This window comes from Melospiza georgiana, chromosome 1 (genome assembly GCF_028018845.1).
Source record: "Melospiza georgiana isolate bMelGeo1 chromosome 1, bMelGeo1.pri, whole genome shotgun sequence".
Lineage (NCBI taxonomy): Eukaryota > Metazoa > Chordata > Aves > Passeriformes > Passerellidae > Melospiza > Melospiza georgiana.
Window position 1 is genome coordinate 72435736 of NC_080430.1, and position 22151 is coordinate 72457886.

Sequence of the window (22151 nt, forward strand, 5' to 3'; positions counted from 1 at the left end):
CACAAGCAAAAGTAACAATCCCATGGGCTCTCACTGCCTGACTCTCCCTCCTGGGTATCAAAAGTGAACTCAAGCACAGAAAAAGCACTCACAGAGCAAGTGGGATGGTTCTTGTGTCAGCAAGAACCTGGAGACCTCAGCACACAGGTACAGGAGGGGTTGGACATGGCACGTGCTCTGTTTTCCTAAGCAGATCTGGTATTCCTGCCAAGCCTAAGATGAAAACTATAGAAGAAGAGCAGGCATAGCTGAAAGAAACAATTGGTGCAGAATGAGCCACCTTGTTCTAGGGAAATATAAATTTATTTGTCTGAAGGCACCTGCCAGTGCTGCCAAGACATCTCCTCCTTAGGGACAGCAAAATCTGCCACAGAACAAAATGCTGCAAGTTTTGTTGTGCCGGATGAAGAAGAGGAAGGGATGATCAGCAGTAAATTCTGGAATGGACATTATTATTTCAGAGCCCTCACAGAACAGCATAGCTGTGGCAGCAGCTGCTTCAGTGCCTTCTTCATTGACTTCCACAAAGGATTTGTGAACCACTTCAGAGAGCACCAGCTCATTACCAGGAGAGATGACAAGTGACATTCCTGAAAAGTCTGCCTTCCCTGACTCAAATGCATCAGGCATTCCCATGCTTCTTAAAATAGGTTTCAGATCATAATTTTCTTCCAGTTTAAATCTGGGTAAATACACCTTCACCTCTGTAGAACTCATCATTTCTGGACTGATCCAACCCATCAGCTTCTCAAGTGTAAGTTCTCTTTCCAGCTGAAGAAAAATTCCAAATTTACTTAATTACAATGACAATTGAGACCATATTACATAGCCAAAGTAGTGATTTCTGTGTCTTTATTCACACAGCACATAACATGCATCTTTCTTTTCCTGTGGATTAAGCATGAAGACTGGGGGTTTTCATTTCGTTTTTAATTGGGGAATAAATGACTCAAGAAGCCTTGGTAATAAACTCCTGGTCCAGAGTTCCAAAGAGCCCAAACTCTCATGCTACCCTCAGCACAAAAGAGATCCTGCCCTTTCCTCTGAGCCTCTTGCCAGCCAGTGAGCCACACACCACCTGCCAGCTGCTCAGCACACAACACCTACAGGACAAGCCACAGCACTTCCAAAGAGCCCACCCAACATCCCCTCTCCACATTCCATCATCACCACACTGTGCCTTCCCCACAACCACAGCTGACCTCTGCCCCTGAGCAGGGCCAGCTCTGCTTCCAGAGCCTCTGCCCAAGGGAGCAGCACACAGCCCGAGCAGCACTGACATGGCAGGGGCTGTCCCTTTGGGGACAGCCAGGAGAGGGACATTTCTGCTGGCCTGGAGCACCAGGGACACAATTGCACTGGAACTCAACTGCACGTCTCTGTGCAATTCAGACTTTCTTCCCTGGAAGGATTCAGCCTCTCTTTGCACTCAGCTCAACTACTTACTCTTTCCAAGCCTGTGGAGCCATCCTGGATTGCATCAGGGAGCAGGATGATCATGCTCAGTTCTTTTCCCACATAGGGCAGCTCCAGGATTTTGGTCTGCAAGTCTCCAATGTAGGTCATGTTAAAAGTTGCCTCCTTGAACATCATCTGCACAGGTTTGGTCTCGTTCTAGAAATCAAGAAATGCCAACAGTTAGTGCTGAGCTTCTCTGCTGCTCTCACACTACAAAGCAGGCAGCAAATTACTCATGGCCTTTTAGGATTTGACCAAATGGAACTGATCACACACCACAGAGGGCAGCCCTATCACTGCCATTTGGAGAGCATGAGGTGCATACAGTGCATGATATTCCACCACAACTCAAAAGCAGATTATTCATCAGCCCTATATCCTTTTGGTGATGCATCTTGAAAGCTGGTTCTAAGCTTGCACAGCTGCAGGGAACAGAAAATGCAACAGTGTCTCTGCATACTCCTGCCAGCTTTTTCAACACATTCCAGCAGGGAGAGACCAAGGTGGCAGGAGCCTAGTCATTCCAGCAGTCTCTGAAATGCTATTGGAGGTACTCTTGGTGTAAGCAGCAACATTCCCTTATTTAGAAGTTATATCAGCACATTCAAATTTTCCTGGATTCATTTCACCACTGCAGGGAGGGACAGTTTCCAGACTGGCAGGAGATCTTCCATTTTCCACAATGGCTGCTTCAAGCAGCTGAGTTAAGGAAGGCACATTACCAGGTCTTGTTCGTGACTCCTGGAGGCCAACCCAGGGCTGCAAGGAATCCTGAGGGGCAGCCACAGCCTGCCCATGCCAGGGGCCAAGTCCTCCACAGGAGCACTGATCTACTTCTAATAACAAGGCTGCAGAGAACACAGGTCTTCAGAGGAAATTTGTTTTCCATTTCACATGGATTGGCTCAGGGGCAGAAAAGTTGCAGGGAAGTTCTGACTGAAGAAGACTTAAATGCACAAGCTTTCACATCTCTCTTTGTGCTACATGAAAGTTTCTAATAAGGATGTGAAAGTTCAGAGAAACTCAGCAAAGAGAAACTTTCTGTGAAAGGGAGGGGGAATAAGGAATCTCACACAGCCTATCCAAGGGACCCCTGATTGAAAGATGTCATTTCTTCTTAAAGGTGGTCATTTCAGACAACATCCACCTAACAGGGCATTGTCAGCATTTTAGCCCATCATACCTTATTAATGTGGAATGGCCACTCTCTGGTACTTGCTTTGTTGAACTGCTCTTCCCAGTTGCCTTTGAAATAGATGGCATTCACCAACACAAGCCTGGTCAGGGAATTAAGAGTCCCCTCTGCCAACAGGTTCTGAATTTTACCTTTAAGACACAAAGAAAAAACATACATTACTTAAGAGGTTGACATGGATCTAATTATTCTCCAAGATAGCATCATGTCTCCATTTTATACACAACAGAGAAGAGAATCATGTACCAGGCACAGCAACAGCTCACTATTTGAGGTGTTTGAATTCACAATCCTATATCCTGAACTAGGTGTTTACCCACACAATGGCATCCATTAAACACAACTGAGCCCTGGGAAAAGCACTCACCTTCAGTCCTTTCCTCCACCCAGCCATTGATTTGTTTCCTGGAATCCTCCCAAGCATGCAGGAAGTCCATCTGTTCCAGGCCAGCATGGTAGGATTTCTGACTGGACTCTATAAATGACTAACAGGGACATTCACAACAGATTTTCAGCAAGAGATTTACTCTCCTTCAGACACAAGTGATTCTTGCATACTCCAAGGAAATAAGCCAGCTTTCCTTCCCCAGCTTCATTTAGCTTAAACTTCTCACTGACAAGTTCCTTCTAGGATCTATACCACTACTTTGAATTAGGAAATTTTATTAAATGGCTTATCCACCACAGTACGGTTAATTTTTTTCCCTGTATCTGTTTTATGCTTCAGGTACATATGATTTTATAAGTTGGTTTATCAGAGTTTTGCTAGAAGATACATCAACCATTTGTCCCACAGCCAAAGAGAGGAATGGATCGCAGAAGCCTCAAGTGTAGACACTGATGGACTTTACCCTGCTTTGCCATATTCAGAGCACGTGTTATTTAAAGGAGATTCTCCACCAAGTTCAGACTCTGGCAGAATCTATTGCACTCCTGCATCTCATCACAGAAACATTGGAAATCAAACCCCAAAGCCTGCCTTGACCTCCAGAGGATAGAGGCACTAACTACATTATGCTAAGACATGCCACGAATTTAATGGCTACTTACTGGAAGAAACTCAAAGGTCTTTTCTCCATAGAGCCGGTTCGCAGTTCTCAGGATGTATTTGGTGTTTGGATCATTAATTTCAGAGAGAAGGGACTGATACCCATTGTGAGCATCCTGGGCATTCTTCAGACAAAGCACCTGCACAAAGACAGCATCTGCAGGGCTTGTACAAGTCATAAATTGGGGAGCAGCAGAATCGGGAGCCCTGATTTTCCATCCCTCAAGGCAAGCGCTACAGGATCACAGAATGGCTCAGTCTGGAAGGGACCTGTGGACAATCTGCTACAAAGCCCTGCCCAAGCAGGGACACCTAGAGCTGGAAGCTCAGAATGTGTCCAGATGGATTTTGACTATCTAAAACTATAGCAACAACATAGATTTCCCAGATATTTTTATAAAGTACATGGAAACATGATATGAGTTTACACTCCTCTCCTACTTTGCAATGGAAGCAAACATCCAAACCAACAGGACTGGTTCTGTACTTAATATTGTCACTTTCTACATAACACACAAGTCAAGAGATATTTGCTACCTGAAGAACTTTTTAAAAAGAAATAAATCAAGATGCAGTTACCAGTCTGAAATATAGACTGTGGGATATTGAAAATATTTTATTGTGCTTGGCTCCATTTTCAGAATGTGTATCACATGATAATAAGCCCAAGCAAGCAAGGAAAAAAAATTATGTAGCCACCTCTGGATCAAGTAAAAAAAACTCCAGGTACATTTTAATTACATATTAAAGAACATCAGTCTCAAACATGACAGAAAAAACTCGCCCATATTAAATCCAGAAACTTCTTCATTATGTACTTAACAAAGCTCACATTAAAAAACCAAAGAAAACAGGTCCTGTTTACACAAACACCCCAGAGGAAGAGCTCTGCTCTCTCACACCACAGTGACAATCACTTTTTAGCACAAGTGCATGTCACAGACTGGAAGACACATCTCTTCCTCAAATGATCCCATCAAATGCAATCCAGTGACTTTATTTTGACCTACCTTACGAATCTGGGCTTCTGTGCTACCTCTTGAACCCAGCAAAACCATGGACAAAGCAGAAGAAATACTAAATGGTGAAAAGAACACATTCTGCCCACTGTTCTTCTCACACAGCCTTCTTAACAGGTCCACAGCAAAAGTGCTGTTTGCTGCACAGAGGCTTTCCATGCTTCCAAGCCTGGGACATCAAACACAGAATGATTCAAATTTATTTGAATACAAATCAGTTATTTGTTATTTGTATACGTTTTACACTTCCCAGCATAAACTAGGCAGCAAAGGCTGGAAATTTCTCAGCTCACTGGAGACTGATTTTATTCCACAAGCACCTGAGATCCCATACCACACATTTGAATTATTTTACCAGTTTAGTGTCTGCTTCTAAATTTCAATCCCATACGTACACAGTGTGACTTCTTTTGACGTGATCAGGCACAACAGCATTTTCTGCAGGACTTCCTGAAAGAAGTTCCTCTTGACTTCACAGAGAAAATAATTTCCTTTCATTGGGCCCCCAGAGCCATAGTTCGACATCAGACCAGCAGAATTACCAACTCTTACCTTCTCTAAGTCTGCAGACCTTCAGTGGTATCTGCAGCTTGCTTCTACGTGTGCACAGAGAGATTTAAATCTGCCAACCAGGCTGGCAGGAGTCAGCAGAGGGACTTTGCCTAAAAGCAATAGAACGAGCAAGAATTTGTCACAAAAACATTCTCTACCGAAAAATAAGAAACAGAAGCCCCACAACAATCAAACTGAAAAGAACCAGAATAGGAACCCCAAAAGAACCAAAATCCTCCACCAAGCATATCTGAATGACAATACAATAGGATACTTCTTGCCCTACAACTGTTCTTATCACTCTATGGATATGTTTACGAACTATATATAAAATGAAAATTCTTTGCATTATAACTGGAAATTGGAACGATTTGTGCCGGCAAATCCACGTTTAAATTCTTCAGACTCACAGACCCGCATCCCCACACATTTCACTCACACGGCAGCTCTCCCCACACTTCTTGAAGCAGAACTGGCAGATTTGCTGCTTCCTTTTATACCCACCCAAATCTGGGGAGGAATTTTCAACAGAATTTGGGGATTTCCTTCACTGCCCTCCCACAGCAATTCCTGATATCGCTGCCAGCTCTCTCCGGCAAACACGCAATCGGCACGGCAGCCCTGCAATGGTCTTTTAGCAAGCTCTGTGCTAAAAAAACCACCGGCACCTCCCGAGCCAACAGCTAAAGCAATGCCCCGGTGGCGCTTTCGCTTTCCTTCCCCTTCCCTGCACCGCCCGTGCGAGCCCCGCAGCCCTCGCAGCCCGAGAAGCGCCGCGCTTTCGGCAGCCCAGCAAACATCGCCGCCTCTGCCCCGACACCGCCCCGTTCCCGCAGGATGCCCCGCGGGCGGGGACAGCGCGGAGCTGCCCCGGGCCCCGCCCGCCCCGCGCAGCCCCAGCGCGGCCGAGGCCGCTGCGCCGCGTCCCTGCCCCTGCCCGGCCCGCGACAGCCGCGAGAGGAGACAGCGCCCGCCGGGCCGGGCCGGGCCGGGCACAGCGAACCCCGCCGGGGCTGCCGGGAGCGCCTCTGTCACAGACAGCCCGACACGGACGTGCATCGTGTGCAACCGAAAAAGGACAAACAGACCCGTGCAGAGCTTACACTTCTTTTATTGTTCCAGCAACAGGACCCACAACATACATCCCCGTGGAAGGAAAGCGGTTACATCCCTGTCTTTGGTGTTATACAGGTAAACTATGGTGTCTCAGAGAATATTAATATGATAAACATAAAACAGTAGCAAAAAAAATAATATTTTGAAATTAAAACTTTCTCCTTCAAATACTCCATAGGCACCATCTGCCCTTTTATTTCACTCTTTGTTACACGACCAGAACCAGGGGACAGGGAATAAACGCAAGTGTCCTGGGGTGATGTAAAAAAGGTACTCGGCCCAAATACCACCATGGGACATCTCTTATAACAGCGAACGTTCATTCCCACTCGTGCCCCGCTGTTAGCCAAAAGCCCCCATCTATGCCGGATGTTCAGCAATACCTGGAACAGGCTGCCAAAAACTCCTTTCAGCTCCAGGCAATGTATCAAGGCACTCACTCAATGCAGGAGACTGGAAGGTAAAGGGCAAGGGCAGCTACAAATGTGCTCCAGCCTTGTCACAAGCAAAGGTAACAATCCCATGGGCTCTCACTGCCTGACTCTGCCTGCTGGACACCACAAGTGAACTCAAGCACAGAAAAAGCGCTCACAGAGCAAGTGGGATGGTTCTTGTGTCAGCAAGAACCTGGAGACCTCAGCACACAGGCACAGGAGGGGCTGGACATGGCACGTGCTCTGTTTTCCTAAGCAGATCTGTTATTCCTGCCAAGCCTAAGATCAAGACTACAGAAGAAAATCAGGCACAGCTGAAAGAGACAATTAGTGCAGAATGAGTCACCTCGTTCTAGGGAAACATAAATTTATTGTCTGAAGGCACCTGCCAGTGCTGCCAAGACATCTCCTCCTTAGGGACAGCAAAATCTGCCACAGAACAAAATGCTGCAAGTTTTGTTGTGCCGGATGAAGAAGAGGAAGGGATGATCAGCAGTAAATTCTGGAACTCTCATTGCACAGCGCTTCTTCCTCACTGCTGCTGTGGCAGCAGCTGCTTCAGTGCCTTCTTCATTGACTTCCACAAAGGATTTGTGAACCACTTCAGAGAGCACCAGCTCATTACCAGATGAGATTCCTGAGAAGTCTGCCTTCTCCAAATCAAATGCATCAGGCATTCCCATGCTGCTCAGAAGCGGTTTCAGATCATAATTTTCTTCTAGTTTAAACCGGGGTAAAGACACCCTCACTTTTGTAGAGTCCATCATTTCAGGATTGATCCAATCTATTAGCTTCTCATGTGTAAGTTCTTTTTCCAGCTGAAGAAAAATTTCAAATTTACTTAATAACTATGAGAATTGAATCAGTGTTACACTTGCAAAAGAACTGATTCTGTGATTTGTTTACATATTTCATAACATGCATCTTTTTATTACGTAATTAGGGTTTCTCAAGCCAAAACTGCAAATTTTACCTCTCACTAGAGCATACTGCCCCTGCCAAGATCATTACCTACTCACTTTTCTGATTTTTCTCTCCTGTAACAGGGATCAATCTTCTCCACCTAATTTTTACTTCTACAGAACATGTTAAAATTGTTCAGGGATTTTTTTTTTTAATTTTTACTTATGGGACAGAAAGGCACAGAATAGCTAACAAGAACACAAAGAATCCAAACCCTGTTCTTTAAGCACTTAACCAAAGGTTCAACCTGCAGGTCAGTTAGTAGCAATACAAAAACAGTGTGTTCACAAAGGCCCTTTGCAGTCAATCTTAGACAACTTTATGAATAAGCTCCTGGACGAGATTTCCAAAGAACCCAAACTCTCATGCTACCCTCAGCACAAAAGAGATCCTGCCCTTTCCTCTGAGCCTCTTGCCAGCCAGTGAGCCACACACCACCTGCCAGCTGCTCAGCACACAACACCTACAGGACAAGCCACAGCACTTCCAAAGAGCCCACCCAACATCCCCTCTCCACATTCCATCATCACCACACTCTGCCTTCCCCACAACCACAGCTGACCTCTGCCCCTGAGCAGGGCCAGCTCTGCTTCCAGAGCCTCTGCCTAAGGGAGCAGCACACAGCCTGAGCAGCACTGACATGGCAGGGGCTGTCCCTTTGGGGACAGCCAGGAGAGGGACATTTCTGCTGGCCTGGAGCACCAGGACACAATTGCGCTGGAACTCAACTGCAGGTCTCTGTGCAATTCAGACTTTCTTCCCTGGAAGGATTCAGCCTCTCTTTGCACTCAGCTCAACTACTTACTCTTTCCAAGCCTGTGGAGCCATCCTGGATTGCATCAGGGAGCAGGATGATCATGCTCAGTTCTTTTCCCACATAGGGCAGCTCCAGGATTTTGGTCTGCAAGTCCCCAACGTAGGTCATGTTAAAAGTTGCCTCCTTGAACATCATCTGCACAGGTTTGGTCTCTTTCTAGAAATCAAGAGATGCCAACAGTTAGTGCTGAGCTTCTCTGCTGCTCTCACACTACATAGCAGGCAGCAATTCACTCATGATGGCCTTTTAGGATTTGACCAAAAGGAACTGATCACACACCACAGAACACAGACACCACTCTGTTCTTTGTTAATAACTAAAAATCCTGAGATTTTCTTTTAAAATAGTAACACAAAAATGCTTGGGAAGATTCCTTTAAGATAAATTGATGTTCTCACTCTTTTGTTAACTGAAGAACTAGTGACAAGCACTAAAATACGTTAGTAATAAGCAGAGGCATTGTTTTTTGCAATAAACGAATAAGTTATTTCACTCTATGTATTGTTAGTCCATGTGGTTCTGTGTGGCTATAAACAAGACATAAAATATTTTTAAATATATACTAAAACTGCCAAGAAAGAGTATTATTATGAATTCCTAAAAATCACGAGGATAGTAATAAGGGGAGAGATTCTATTCTCATTTTCATTTTCTGCCATCTTATTCCATTTCCACATGGAGCATCAGCTACTATTGTTTACATCATTATTTTCCTTCTCAGTTTCATTGCTTTCTCTCTTCCCTTCATGAGATTTTCACATAAGCAGCTTTTTGCAATTAAAGTAATGCCCATTGGAATAATGCCCAGAGAAAATATGGCAGAAATCATTTTGCAACACCAGTGACACATAAAAAGGCTCGATAAGCAAAAGGAAAGCCACAAAGCAATAGAAAATCATCCAGTGACTCATAAGAAGTGCCAAAGTCACAGAAATAATTTCACAAGATGTTGGAAATGTTCCTGGGATGTCAAAGTAACTCGTTGTTACTGAAGAGCATGTAAAATAACTAGCTTAATGTTTCAGCTTACACCTTGCATTTCCAAATGTTCACGGAGGACAAGGTGTCAGGAACCAAACCTGTCCCTGAAGTTCTTGTACAGAGTATGGGGTGAACAGTAACACTCCCTAATTTAAAAGTGCTAGTAGCACTTAAAAGCCTTCCTGGATTTACTTCACCACTGCACACTGAGAGACAGTTTCCAGACTGGCAGGAGATCTTCCATTTTCCACAATGGCTGCTTCAAGCAGGTGAGTTAAGGAAGGCACATCACCAGGTCTTGTTCGTGACTCCTGGAGGCCAACCCAGGGCTGCAAGGAATCCTGAGGGGCAGCCACGGCCTGCCCATGCCAGGGGCCAAGTCCTCCTCAGGAGCACTGATCTACTTCTAATAACAAGGCTGCAGAGAACACAGGTCTTCAGAGGAAATTTGTTTTCCTTTTCACATGGATTGGCTCAGGGGCAGAAAAGTTGCAGGGAAGTTCTGACTGAAGGAGACTTAAAGGCACAAGCTTTCACACCTCTCTTTGTGCTACATGAAAGGTTCTAATAAGGATGTGAAAGTTCAGAGAAACTCAGCAAAGATGGTATTCATATGAAAGGGAGGGGACAGAAAGAATCTCATATATCCCACCCAAGGCAACCCTGACTGAAGGATTTAATTTCTTCTTAAACGTGGTCATTTCAGGCTACTTCAGATTAACAGTCGATTGGCAGCATTTCAGCCCATCATACCTTATTAATGTGGAATGGCCACTCTCTGGTACTCTGTTTGTTGAACTGCTCTTCCCAGTTGCCTTTGAAATAGATGGCATTCACCAACACAAGCCTGGTCAGGGAATCCAGAATCCCCTCTGCCAACAGGTTCTGAATTTTGCCTTTAAGACACAAAGAAAAAACACACATTAATTAAGAGGCTGAAGTGGATCTAATTATTCTCCAAGATAGTTTCTGGTCTGCAGTTAATAGAGAAGAGAATCATGTACCAGGCACAGCAACAGCTCACTATTTGAGGTGTTTGAATTCACAATCCTATATCCTGAACTAGGTGTTTACCCACACAATGGCATCCATTAAACACAACTGAGCCCTGGGAAAAGCACTCACCTTCAGTCCTTTCCTCCACCCAGCCATTGATTTGTTTCCTGGAATCCTCCCAAGCATGCAGGAAGTCCATCTGTTCCAGGCCAGCATGGTAGGATTTCTGACTGGACTCTATAAATGACTAACAGGGACATTCACAACAGATTTTCAGCAAGAGATTTACTCTCCTTCAGACACAGATGATTCTTGCATTCTCCAAGGAAATTAGTAAGCTTTCCTTCCCCAGCTTCATACAGAGCCATTAAAGTTCTGGCTGACATGTTCCTACAAGTATTTATACTACTTCTTTGAGCAAGTAATCAGTATTGTTACAGTTTATGCACTGTACTACAAACTTCTACCCTTCATTCACAAGGATTGGGGGGGGTGGGTCATGTTTTTATTTTCTACTTCATGAACATGACATATAATTTTATAAATTACTTTATAAGACTTTTGCTAAGAAATACATCAATAACTTGTCACACATCGAAACTGATGAATGCATCACAGCACCGTCAAGATGAAAGACGGATGGATTTTACCCTGCTTAGCATCACCTCTCCATGCAGAACACAAATTATTTAAAGGAGATTCTCCACCAATTTCAGACACTGGGCTCTGGCAGAATCTATTGCACTCCTGCATCTCAGCACAGAAAATGTGTCAGGCAAACCCCAAAGCCTGCCTTGACCTCCAGAGGATAGAGGCACTAACTACATTTTGCTAAGACATGCCACAAATTTAATGGCTACTTACTGGAAGAAACTCCAAGGTCTTTTCTCCATAGAGCCGGTTCGCAGTTCTCAGGATGTATTTGGTGTTTGGATCATTAATTTCAGAGAGAAGGGACTGATACCCATTGTGAGCATCCTGGGCATTCTTCAGACAAAGCACCTGCACAAAGACAGCATCTGCAGGGCTTGTACAAGTCTTAAATTGGGGAGCAGCAGAGTCAGCAGTCCTGATTTTCCTTCCCTCAAGGCAAGCACTACAGGATCACAGAATGGCTCAGTCTGGAAGGGACCTGTGGGGACAATCTGCTACAAAGCCCTGCCCAAGCAAGGACAACTAGAGTTGGTAGCTCAGACTGTGTCCATGGACTTTGAGCATCTATAACTACAGCAACAGCACAGGTTTCCGAGAAAAATTTTATAAAGTACATGGAAACAAGATCTTAGTTTATACTCCTCTCCTACTTTGCAAAGGAAGGAAACATCCAAACCAAAAGGACTGGTCCTGCCTTTAATATTATTACATCCTGCATAAAACACAAGCCAATTGATAATTGCTACCTGAGCACATTTTTAAAAAGGAATTAATCAAATTGCAGTTTCCAGTTTAAATATAGACAGTTGGATGTTTAATATATTTTTATATGCCTGGCTTCCTTTTCAGAACATGTATCATCTGATAATAAACCCAAGCAAAGAAGGAAAAGAAAATAACTTATGTAGCCACCTACTGATCCATAAACACAATTCCAGGAACATTCTAATTACATATTAAAGAAGATCGCTCTTAAAAACCACAAAGAAAACTGCACACACGAAATCCAGAAATTTCTTCATTTGTTACTGAACAAAGCTCACACTAAAAAGTCAAAGAAAACAGGTTCTGTATACACACACACCCCAGAGGAAGAGCTCTGCTCTCTCACACCACAGTGACAATCACTGTTTAGCACAAGTGCATGTCACAGACTGGAAGACACATCTCTTCCTCAAATGATCCCATCAAATGCAATCCAGTGACTTTATTTTGACCTACCTTACGAATCTGGGCTTCTGTGCTACCTCTTGAACCCAGCAAAACCATGGACAAAGCAGAAGAAATACTAAATGGTGAAAAGAACACATTCTGCCCACTGTTCTTCTCACACAGCCTTCTTAACAGGTCCACAGCAAAAGTGCTGTTTGCTGCACAGAGGCTTTCCATGCTTCCAAGCCTGGGACATCAAACACAGAACGATTCAAATGTATTAGAATACAAATCAGTTATTTCTACCTTCTACGCTTCCCAGCATAAACTAGGCAGCAAAGGCTGGAAATTTCTCAGCTCACGGGAGACTGATTTGGTGCCACAAGCACCTGAAAATTTAAACTACAGATTAGAGTTAATTTACAAATTTAGAGGCTACTTCTAAATTTCAATCCCATACCTACACTTTTTATGACTTCTTTTGTGGTGGTCAGGCTCAACAGCATTTTCATCAGGACATACAGAAGGAAGTTTCTCGAGACTACACATAGCAAATAATTTCCATTTATTGGACCACCAGAGGCAAAGTTAGACATCAGAACAGCAGAATTACCAACTCTTACCTTCTCTAAGTCTGCAGACCTTCAGTGGTAGCTGCAGCTTGCTCCTGGGTATGCACGCTGGGTTTTAAACCTGCCAGCCAGGCTGGGAGAAGTCAGCAGAAGGACTTTGCCTAAAAGCAAGAAAACTTGCAAGAATTTCATTGTCACAAAAATATTCTTTACCGAAAAATAAGAAAAAAATCCCCACAAACAAACCGAAAAAAAGCACAAGAAGAAATCCCAAACAAACTGAAATCTCCAACCATACTAATTAATTTTAAATCACAATAAAACAGGATATTTGCTCTGCACATTACCAACAACTTCGCTTATTGCTCCAAGTTTGTGGCACTACATATAAAAGAAAAATTCATTGCATTATAACTGGAAATTGGAACGATTTGTGCCGGCAAATCCACGTTTAAGCTCTTCTGACTGACACACCCCGCACTCCCACGCATTTCACTCACACAGCAGCTCTCCCTACACTTCTTGAAGCAGAACTGGCAGATTTGCTGCTTCCTTTTATACCCGCCCAAATCTGGGGAGGAGTTTTCATCAGAATTTGGGGATTTCCTTCACTGCCCTCCCACAGCAATTCCTGATATCGCTGCCAGCTCTCTCCGGCAAACACGCAATCGGCACGGCAGCTCTGCAATGGTCTTTTAGCAAGCTCTGTGCTAAAAAAACCACCGGCACCTCCCGAGCCAACAGCTAAAGCAATGCCCCGGTGGCGCTTTCGCTTTCACTTCCCCTTCCCTGCACCGCCCGTGCGAGCCCCGCAGCCCTCGCAGCCCGAGAAGCGCCGCGCTTTCGGCAGCCCAGCAAACATCGCCGCCTCTGCCCCGACACCGCCCCGTTCCCGCAGGATGCCCCGCGGGCGGGGACAGCGCGGAGCTGCCCCGGGCCCCGCCCGCCCCGCGCAGCCCCAGCGCGGCCGAGGCCGCTGCGCCGCGTCCCTGCCCCTGCCCGGCCCGCGACAGCCGCGAGAGGAGACAGCGCCCGCCGGGCCGGGCCGGGCCGGGCACAGCGAACCCCGCCGGGCCTGCCGGGAGCGCCTCTGTCACAGACAGCCCGACACGGACGTGCATCGTGTGCAACCGAAAAAGGACAAACAGACCCGTGCAGAGCTTACACTTCTTTTATTGTGCCAGCAACAGGACCCACAACATACATCCCCGTGTAAGGAAAGCGGTTACATCTCTGTCTTTGGTGTTATACAGGTAAACTATGGTGTCTCAGAGAATATTAATATGATAAACATAAAACAGTAGCAAAAAAGATAATATTTTGCAATTAAGACTTTCTCCTTCAAATAGTCCATAGGCACCATCTGCCCTTTTATTTCATTCTTTGTTACATGACCAGAACCAGGGGACAGGGAATAAACCCACGTCCTGGAGTGATGTAACTAAGGTACTCGGCCCAAATACCACCATGGGACATCTCTTATAACAGCGAACGTTCATTCCCACTCGTGTCCAGCCAAAAGCCTCCATCTATGCAGGATGTTACGGATACGAACGAGACCAAACTTTCTCCAGAGAAAGAGGTTCTCGTTTATTAAAATAGCTACAAGGAACGGAGTGCCCAGGATAAGCCCAGGTACCCACACAGCGAGCCAAAAACGAAAACAGTGCGCTCACCCCAAGTGCACTGGGTTCTCCCAAACAACAAGTACCCCAAAAGAAGAAGAACCCTGACCCAAACGAACTCCCCACATTTATAGTACCCCTGGAGTCCAGGACTGGTGCACTTTGGATCCTAATGATGACTGCTCCATTTCCAGGCTTCTCATCGGTCTTTACCGCCGTTCATTCTGGACCAATTGTTTCTGCAGGGCTTCGAATGATTGGTCAGATGTTTCATCCAATCTCTCTTCGACCTTGCCTAGCCCCATCAGACCCCTGTTTCACCAAACACTGGACCCTTCTAGCATATTCTTATAAGCCCCCCCTTTAACATAATACAAATAATATAACATAATTAATACAATATAAGTGAACTATATACTATTTTAACTTAACTTAACTTTTACCTATAACAGGACGTTCAGCAATACCTGGAACAGGCTGCCAAAAACTCCTTTCAGCTCCAGGCAATGCATCAAGGCACTCAATGGAGGAGACTGGAAGGTAAAAGGCAAGGGCAGCTGCAAATGTGCTCCAGCCTTGTCACAAGCAAAGGTAACAATCCCATGGGCTCTCACTGCCTGACTCTGCCTGCTGACACCACAAGTGAACTCAAGCACAGAAAAAGCACTCACAGAGCAAGTGGGATGGTTCTTGTGTCAGCAAGAACCTGGGGACCTCAGCACACAGGTACAGGAGGGGTTGGACATGGCACGTGCTCTGTTTTCCTAAGCAGATCTGTTATTCCTGCCAAGCCTAAGATCCAGACTACAGAAGAAAATCAGGCACAGCTGAAAGAAACAATTAGTGCAGAATGAGTCACCTTGTTCTAGGGAAACATAAATTTATTGTCTGAAGGCACCTATGCTGCCAAGACATCTCCTCCTTAGGGACAGCAAAATCTGCCACAGAACAAAATGCTGCAAGTTTTGTTGTGCCGGATGAAGAAGAGGAAGGGATGATCAGCAATGAATTTTGGAGTGGACATTATTGCACCGGAACACGCACACATTAGCATAGCTGTGGCAGCAGCTGCTTCAGTGCCTTCTTCATTGACTTCCACAAAGGATTTGTGAACCACTTCAGAGAGCACCAGCTCATTACCAGGTGAGATTCCTGAGAAGTCTGCCTTCCCTGACTCAAATGCATCAGGCATTCCCATGCTTTTTAGAATAGGTTTCAGATCATAACCTTCTTCCAGTTTAAATCTGGGTAAATACACCTTCACCTCTGTAGAACTCATCATTTCGGGACTGATCCAACCCATCAGCTTCTCAAGTGTAAGTTCTCTTTCCAGCTGAAGAAAAATTCCAAATTTACTTAATTACAATGAGAACTGAGACCATATTACATAGCCAAAGTAGTGATTTCTGTGTGTTTATTCACATAGCACAAAACATGCATGGGGTTTTTCCCTTTGTTATGCATGAAGACTCTGGGGATTTTCTTTTTATTTTTAATTGGGGAATAAATGACTCAAGAAGCCTTGGTAATAAACTCCTGGTCCAGAGTTCCAAAGAGCCCAAACTCTCATGCTACCCTCAGCACAAAAGAGATCCTGCCCTTTCCCCTGAGCCTCTTGCCAGCCAGTGAGCCACACACCACCTGCCAGCTGCTCAGCACACAACACCTACAGGACAAGCCACAGCACTTCCAAAGAGCCCACCCAACATCCCCTCTCCACATTCCATCATCACCACACTGTGCCTTCCCCACAACCACAGCTGACCTCTGCCCCTGAGCAGGGCCAGCTCTGCTTCCAGAGACTCTGCCCAAGGGAGCAGCACACAGCCTGAGCAGCACTGACATGGCAGGGGCTGTCCCTTTGGGGACAGCCAGGAGAGGGACATTTCTGCTGGCCTGGAGCACCAGGGACACAATTGCGCTGGAACTCAACTGCAGGTCTCTGTGCAATTCAGACTTTCTTCCCTGGAAGGATTCAGCCTCTCTTTGCACTCAGCTCAACTACTTACTCTTTCCAAGCCTGTGGAGCCATCCTGGATTGCATCAGGGAGCAGGATGATCATGCTCAGCTCATTTCCCACATAGGGCAGCTCCAGGATTTTGGTCTGCAAGTCTCCAGTGTAGGTCATGTTAAAAGTTGCCTCCTTGAACATCATCTGCACAGGTTTGGTCTCGTTCTAGAAATCAAGAGATGCCAACAGTTAGTGCTGAGCTTCTCTGCTGGTCTCACACTACAAAGCAGGCAGCAAATTACTCATGGCCTTTTAGGATTTGACCAAAGGGAACTGATCACACACCATAGAGGGCAGCCCTATCACTGCCATTTGGAGAGCATGAGGTGCATACAGTGCATGATATTCCACCACAACTCAAAAGCAGATTATTCATCAGCCCTATATCCTTTTGGTGATGCATCTTGAAAGCTGGTTCTAAGCTTGCACAGCTGCAGGGAACAGAAAATGCAACAGTGTCTCTGCATACTCCTGCCAGCTTTTTCAACACATTCCAGCAGGGAGAGACCAAGGTGGCAGGAGCCTAGTCATTCCAACAACAGTCTCTGAAATGCTGTTGGAAGTACTCTTGGGGTAAGCAGCAACATTCCCTTATTTAGAAGTTATCTCAGCACATTCAAATATTCCTGGATTCATTTCACCACTGCAGGGAGGGACAGTTTCCAGACTGGCAGGAGATCTTCCATTTTCCTCAATGGCTGCTTCAAGCAGCTGAGTTAAGGAAGGCACATTACCAGGTCTTGTTCGTGACTCCTGGAGGCCAACCCAGGGCTGCAAGGAATCCTGAGGGGCAGCCACGGCCTGCCCATGCCAGGGGCCAAGTCCTCCTCAGGAGCACTGATCTGCTTCTAAAAACAAGGCTGCAGAGAACACAGGTCTTCAGAGGAAATTTGTTTTCCATTTCACATGGATTGGCTCAGGGGCAGAAAAGTTGCAGGGAAATTCTGACTGAAGAAGATTTAAATGCACAAACTTTCACATCTCTCTTTGTGCTACATGAAAGGTTCTAATAAGGATGTGAAAGTTCAGAGAAACTCAGCAAAGAGAAACTTCCTGTGAAAGGGAGGGGGAATAAGGAATCTCACACAGCCTATCCCAGGGAACCCTGATTGAAAGATGTCATTTCTTCTTAAAGGTGGTCATTTCAGACAACATCCACCTAACAGGGCATTGTCAGCATTTCAGCCCATCATACCTTATTGATGTGGAATGGCCACTCTCTGGTACTCGCTTTCCGGAAAGGCTTTCCCCAGTTGCCTTTGAAATAGATGGCATTCACCAACACAAGCCTGGTTAGGGAATCAAGAGTCCCCTCTGCCAACAGGTTCTGAATTTTACCTTTAGGATACAAAGAAAAAACCACACAATAATGAAAATGTGGACATGGATCTAATTATTCTCCAAGATAGTATCAAGTCACCATTTAATACACAACAGAGAATTATGTACTAGGCACAGCAATATCTCACTATTTGAGTTGTTTGAATTCACAATCCTATATCCTGAACTAGGTGTTTACCCACACAATGGCATCCATTAAACACAACTTGGAAAAGCACTCACCTTCAGTACTTTCCTCCACCCAGACATTGATTTGTTTCCTGGAATCCTCCCAAGCATGCAGGAAGTCCATCTGTTCCAGGCCTGCATGGTAGGATTTCTGACTGGACTCTATAAATGACTAACAGGGACATTCACAACAGATTTTCAGCAAGAGATTTACTCCCCTCAGGCACAGATGATTCTTGCATCCTCCAAGGAAATCAGCCAGCTTTCCTTCCCCAGCTTCATACAGAGCCATTAAAGTTCTGGCTGATATGTTCCTACAAGGATTTATACTACTTCTTTGAGCAAGGAATCAATATTGTTACAGTTTATGCACTGTAGTACAAACTTCTACCCTTCATTCACAAGGATTGGGGGGAGGTCATGTTTTTATTTTCTACTTCATGAACATGACATATAATTTTATAAATTACTTTATAAGACTTTTGCTAAGAAATACATCAATCAATTGTCACACAAGGAAAGTGATGAATGCATCTCAGCACCGTCAAGATGATAGACGGATGGATTTTACCCTGCTTAGCATCACCTGTCCATGCAGAACACAAATTATTTAAAGGAGATTCTCCACCAATTTCAGACACTGGGCTCTGGCAGAATCTATTGCACTCCTGCATCTCAGCACAGAAAATGTGTCAGGCAAACCCCAAAGCCTGCCTTGACCTCCAGAGGAATGAGGCACTAACTACATTATGCTAAGACATGCCACAAATTTAATGGCTACTTACTGGAAGAAACTCAAAGGTCTTTTCTCCATAGAGGCGGTTTGCAGTTCTCAGGATGTATTTGGTGTTTGGATCATTAATTTCAGAGAGAAGGGACTGATACCCATTGTGAGCATCCTGGGCATTCTTCAGACAAAGCACCTGCACAAAGACAGCATCTGCAGGGCTTGTACAAGTCATAAATTGGGGAGCAGCAGAATCGGGAGCCCTGATTTTCCTTCCCTCAAGGCAAGCACTACAGGATCACAGAATGGCCCAGTCTGGAAGGGACCTGTGGGGACAATCTGCTACAAAGCCCTGCCCAAGGAAGGACAACTAGAGTTGGTAGCTCAGACTGTGTCCATGGACTTTGAGCATCTATAACTACAGCAACAGCACAGGTTTCCGAGAAAAATTTTATAAAGTACATGGAAACAAGATCTTAGTTTATACTCCTCTCCTACTTTGCAAAGGAAGCAAACATCCAAACCAAAAGGACTGGTCCTCCCTTTAATATTATTACATCCTGCATAAAACACAAGCCAATTGATAATTGCTACCTGAAGAACTTTTTAAAAAGAAATAAATCAAATTGCAGTTTCTAGTTTAAATATAGACAGTTGGATGTTTAATATATTTTTATATGCCTGGCTTCCTTTTCAGAACATGTATCATCTGATAATAAACCCAAGCAAGGAAGGAAAAGAAAATAACTTATGTAGCCACCTACTGATCAATAAACACAATTCCAGGAACATTCTAATTACATATTAAAGAAGATCGCTCTTAAAAACCACAAAGAAAACTGCACACACAAAATCCAGAAACTTCTTCATTTGTTACTGAACAAAGCGCACACTAAAAAGTCAAAGAAAACAGGTTCTGTATACACACACACCCCACAGGAAGAGCTCTGCTCTCTCACACCACAGTGACAATCACAGTTTAGCACAAGTGCATGTCACAGACTGGAAGACACATCTCTTCCTCAAATGATCCCATCAAATGCAATCCAGTGACTTTATTTTGACCTACCTTACGAATCTGAGCTTCAGTGTTACCTCTTGAACCCAGCAAAACCATGGACAAAGCAGAAGAAATACTAAATGGTGAAAAGAACACATTCTGCCCACTGTTCTTCTCACACAGCTTTCTTAACAGGTCCACAGCAAAAGTGCTGTTTGCTGCACAGAGGCTTTCCATGCTTCCAAGCCTGGGACATCAAACACAGAATGATTCAAATTTATTTGAATACAAATCAGTTATTTCTACCTTCTACACTTCCCAGCATAAACTAGGCAGCAAAGGCTGGAAAATTATCAGCTCACTGGAGACTGATTTGGTGCCACAAGCACCTGAAAATTTAAACTACACATTAGAGTTAATTTACAAATTTAGAGGCTACTTCTAAATTTCAATCCCATACCTACACTTTTTATGACTTCTTTTGTGGTGGTCAGGCACAACAGCATTTTCATCAGGACATACAGAAGGAAGTTTCTCGTGACTACACATAGCAAATAATTTCCATTTATTGGACCACCAGAGCCAGAGTTCGACATCAGACCAGCAGAATTACCAACTCTTACCTTTTCTAAGTCTGCAGACCTTCAGTGGTAGCTGCAGCTTGCTCCTGGGTATGCACGCTGGGTTTTAAACCTGCCAGCCAGGCTGGGAGAAGTCAGCAGAAGGACTTTGCCTAAAAGCAAGAAAACTTGCAAGAATTTCATTGTCACTAAAACATTCTTTACCGAAAAATAAGAAAAAAACCCCCACAAACAAACCGAAAAAAAGCACAAGAAGAAATCCCAAACAAACTGAAATCTCCAACCATACTAAGTAAATATAAATCACAATAAAACAGGATATTTGCTCTGCACATTACCAACAACTTCGCTTATCGCTCCAAGTTTGTGGCACTACATATAAAAGAAAAATTCATTGCATTATAACTGGAAATTGGAAGGATTCGTGCTGGCAAATCCACGTTTAAGCTCTTCTGACTGACACACCCCGCAGTCCCACACGTTTCACTCACACAGCAGCTCTCCCCACACTTCTTGAAGCAGAACTGGCAGATTTGCTGCTTCCTTTTATACCCGCCCAACTGGAGGGAGGAGTGTCCATCAGAATTACGGGATTTCCTGACCTGCCCTCCCACAGCAATTCCTGATATCGCTGCCAGCTCTCTCCGGCAAACACGCAATCGGCACGGCAGCTCTGCAATGGTCTTTTAGCAAGCTCTGTGCTAAAAAAACCACCGGCACCTCCCGAGCCAACAGCTAAAGCAATGCCCCGGTGGCGCTTTCGCTTTCCTTCCCCTTCCCTGCACCGCCCGTGCGAGCCCCGCAGCCCTCGCAGCCCGAGAAGCGCCGCGCTTTCGGCAGCCCAGCAAACATCGCCGCCTGTGCCCCGACACCGCCCCGTTCCCGCAGGATGCCCCGCGGGCGGGGACAGCGCGGAGCTGCCCCGGGCCCCGCCCGCCCCGCGCAGCCCCAGCGCGGCCGAGGCCGCTGCGCCGCGTCCCTGCCCCTGCCCGGCCCGCGACAGCCGCGAGAGGAGACAGCGCCCGCCGGGCCGGGCCGGGCCGGGCACAGCGAACCCCGCCGGGCCTGCCGGGAGCGCCTCTGTCACAGACAGCCCGACACGGACGTGCATCGTGTGCAACCGAAAAAGGACAAACAGACCCGTGCAGAGCTTACACTTCTTTTATTGTTCCAGCAACAGGACCCACAACATACATCCCCGTGGAAGGAAAGCGGTTACATCTCTGTCTTTGGTGTTATACAGGTAAACTATGGTGTCTCAGAGAATATTATAATGATAAACATAAAACAGTAGCAAAAAAAATTATATTTTGAAATTAAAACTTTCTCCTTCAAATATTCCATAGCCACCATCTGCCCTTTTATTTCATTCTTTGTTACATGACCAGAACCAGGGGACAGGAATAAACCCAAGTCTCCTGGGGTGATGTAACAAAGGTACTTGCCCCAAATACCACCATGGGACATCTTTTATAACAGCGAACGTTCATTCCCACCCTTGCCTAAGTGCGGCTCCAGCTGTTAGCCAAAAGCCACCATCTATGCAGGATGTTCAGCAATACCTGGAACAGGCTGCCAAAAACTCCTTTCACCTCCAGGCAATGTATCAAGGCACTCAATGCAGGAGACTGGAAGGTAAAAGGCAAGGGCAGCTACAAATGTGCTCCAGCCTTGTCACAAGCAAAAGTAACAATCCCATGGGCTCTCACTGCCTGACTCGGCCTGCTGACACCACAAGTG

The 22151-nt window shown here is 45.2% G+C and overlaps 4 protein-coding genes across 6 annotated transcripts in view; all 4 read right to left on the reverse strand.

Annotated features, from left to right (window-relative positions):
- Window positions 1-348: 348 nt before the first annotated feature.
- On the reverse strand, window positions 349-5297 carry LOC131093757 (serpin B6-like). Its single transcript, XM_058041116.1, has 7 exons — window positions 5273-5297; window positions 4712-4889; window positions 3704-3841; window positions 3021-3138; window positions 2642-2784; window positions 1447-1614; window positions 349-771 (listed from the first exon to the last, which is right to left on the reverse strand). Exons 2-7 carry the CDS (start codon window positions 4877-4879, stop codon window positions 349-351), a joined length of 1158 nt encoding a protein of 385 aa, XP_057897099.1. The 5' UTR covers window positions 4880-4889; window positions 5273-5297.
- Window positions 5298-6567: 1270 nt separating this feature from the next.
- LOC131093844 (serpin B6-like) overlaps window positions 6568-22151 on the reverse strand; it is a 30953-nt gene continuing 15369 nt past the window's right edge. For 2 of the 3 annotated variants that reach the window (XR_009115641.1, XR_009115625.1), the window contains exon 9: window positions 21727-21782. The gene's annotated coding sequence lies outside the window, so the exon portion shown is untranslated. Of the gene's footprint in view, window positions 6592-21726; window positions 21783-22151 lie in introns of those variants that run through there. The other variant, XR_009115638.1, reaches the window with a different exon arrangement.
- On the reverse strand, window positions 6812-13112 carry LOC131093980 (serpin B6-like). Its single transcript, XM_058041477.1, has 7 exons — window positions 13009-13112; window positions 12455-12632; window positions 11444-11581; window positions 10709-10826; window positions 10337-10479; window positions 8591-8758; window positions 6812-7640 (listed from the first exon to the last, which is right to left on the reverse strand). The coding sequence occupies exons 2-7, from the start codon at window positions 12620-12622 to the stop codon at window positions 7236-7238; spliced, it is 1140 nt and encodes a 379-aa protein (XP_057897460.1). The 5' UTR covers window positions 12623-12632; window positions 13009-13112; the 3' UTR covers window positions 6812-7235.
- LOC131094156 (serpin B6-like) lies at window positions 15044-21005 on the reverse strand. Its single transcript, XM_058041683.1, has 8 exons — window positions 20903-21005; window positions 20454-20563; window positions 19900-20077; window positions 18889-19026; window positions 18158-18275; window positions 17790-17932; window positions 16592-16759; window positions 15044-15915 (listed from the first exon to the last, which is right to left on the reverse strand). Exons 3-8 carry the CDS (start codon window positions 20065-20067, stop codon window positions 15505-15507), a joined length of 1146 nt encoding a protein of 381 aa, XP_057897666.1. The 5' UTR covers window positions 20068-20077; window positions 20454-20563; window positions 20903-21005; the 3' UTR covers window positions 15044-15504.

What these genes read in the sequence shown, in the direction of transcription:
- LOC131093757 (XM_058041116.1), bottom strand. Translation starts at nt 4,879, where the DNA reads ATGGAAAGCCTCTGTGCAGCAAACAGCACTTTTGCTGTGGACCTGTTA. An exon ending in GGTGGAGGAAAGGACTGAAG is followed by an intron (nt 2,785 to 3,020) that starts GTGAGTGCTTTT and finishes TGTGTCTTAAAG; the next exon opens with GTAAAATTCAGAACCTGTTG. An exon ending in GCTCCACAGGCTTGGAAAGA is followed by an intron (nt 772 to 1,446) that starts GTAAGTAGTTGA and finishes ATTTTTCTTCAG; the next exon opens with CTGGAAAGAGAACTTACACT.
- LOC131093980 (XM_058041477.1), bottom strand. Translation starts at nt 12,622, where the DNA reads ATGGAAAGCCTCTGTGCAGCAAACAGCACTTTTGCTGTGGACCTGTTA. An exon ending in CAGAAGCCCAGATTCGTAAG is followed by an intron (nt 11,582 to 12,454) that starts GTAGGTCAAAAT and finishes GTCTTTGTGCAG; the next exon opens with GTGCTTTGTCTGAAGAATGC. An exon ending in GGCCATTCCACATTAATAAG is followed by an intron (nt 8,759 to 10,336) that starts GTATGATGGGCT and finishes CTTGATTTCTAG; the next exon opens with AAAGAGACCAAACCTGTGCA.
- LOC131094156 (XM_058041683.1), bottom strand. Translation starts at nt 20,067, where the DNA reads ATGGAAAGCCTCTGTGCAGCAAACAGCACTTTTGCTGTGGACCTGTTA. An exon ending in CTGAAGCTCAGATTCGTAAG is followed by an intron (nt 19,027 to 19,899) that starts GTAGGTCAAAAT and finishes GTCTTTGTGCAG; the next exon opens with GTGCTTTGTCTGAAGAATGC. An exon ending in GGCCATTCCACATCAATAAG is followed by an intron (nt 16,760 to 17,789) that starts GTATGATGGGCT and finishes CTTGATTTCTAG; the next exon opens with AACGAGACCAAACCTGTGCA.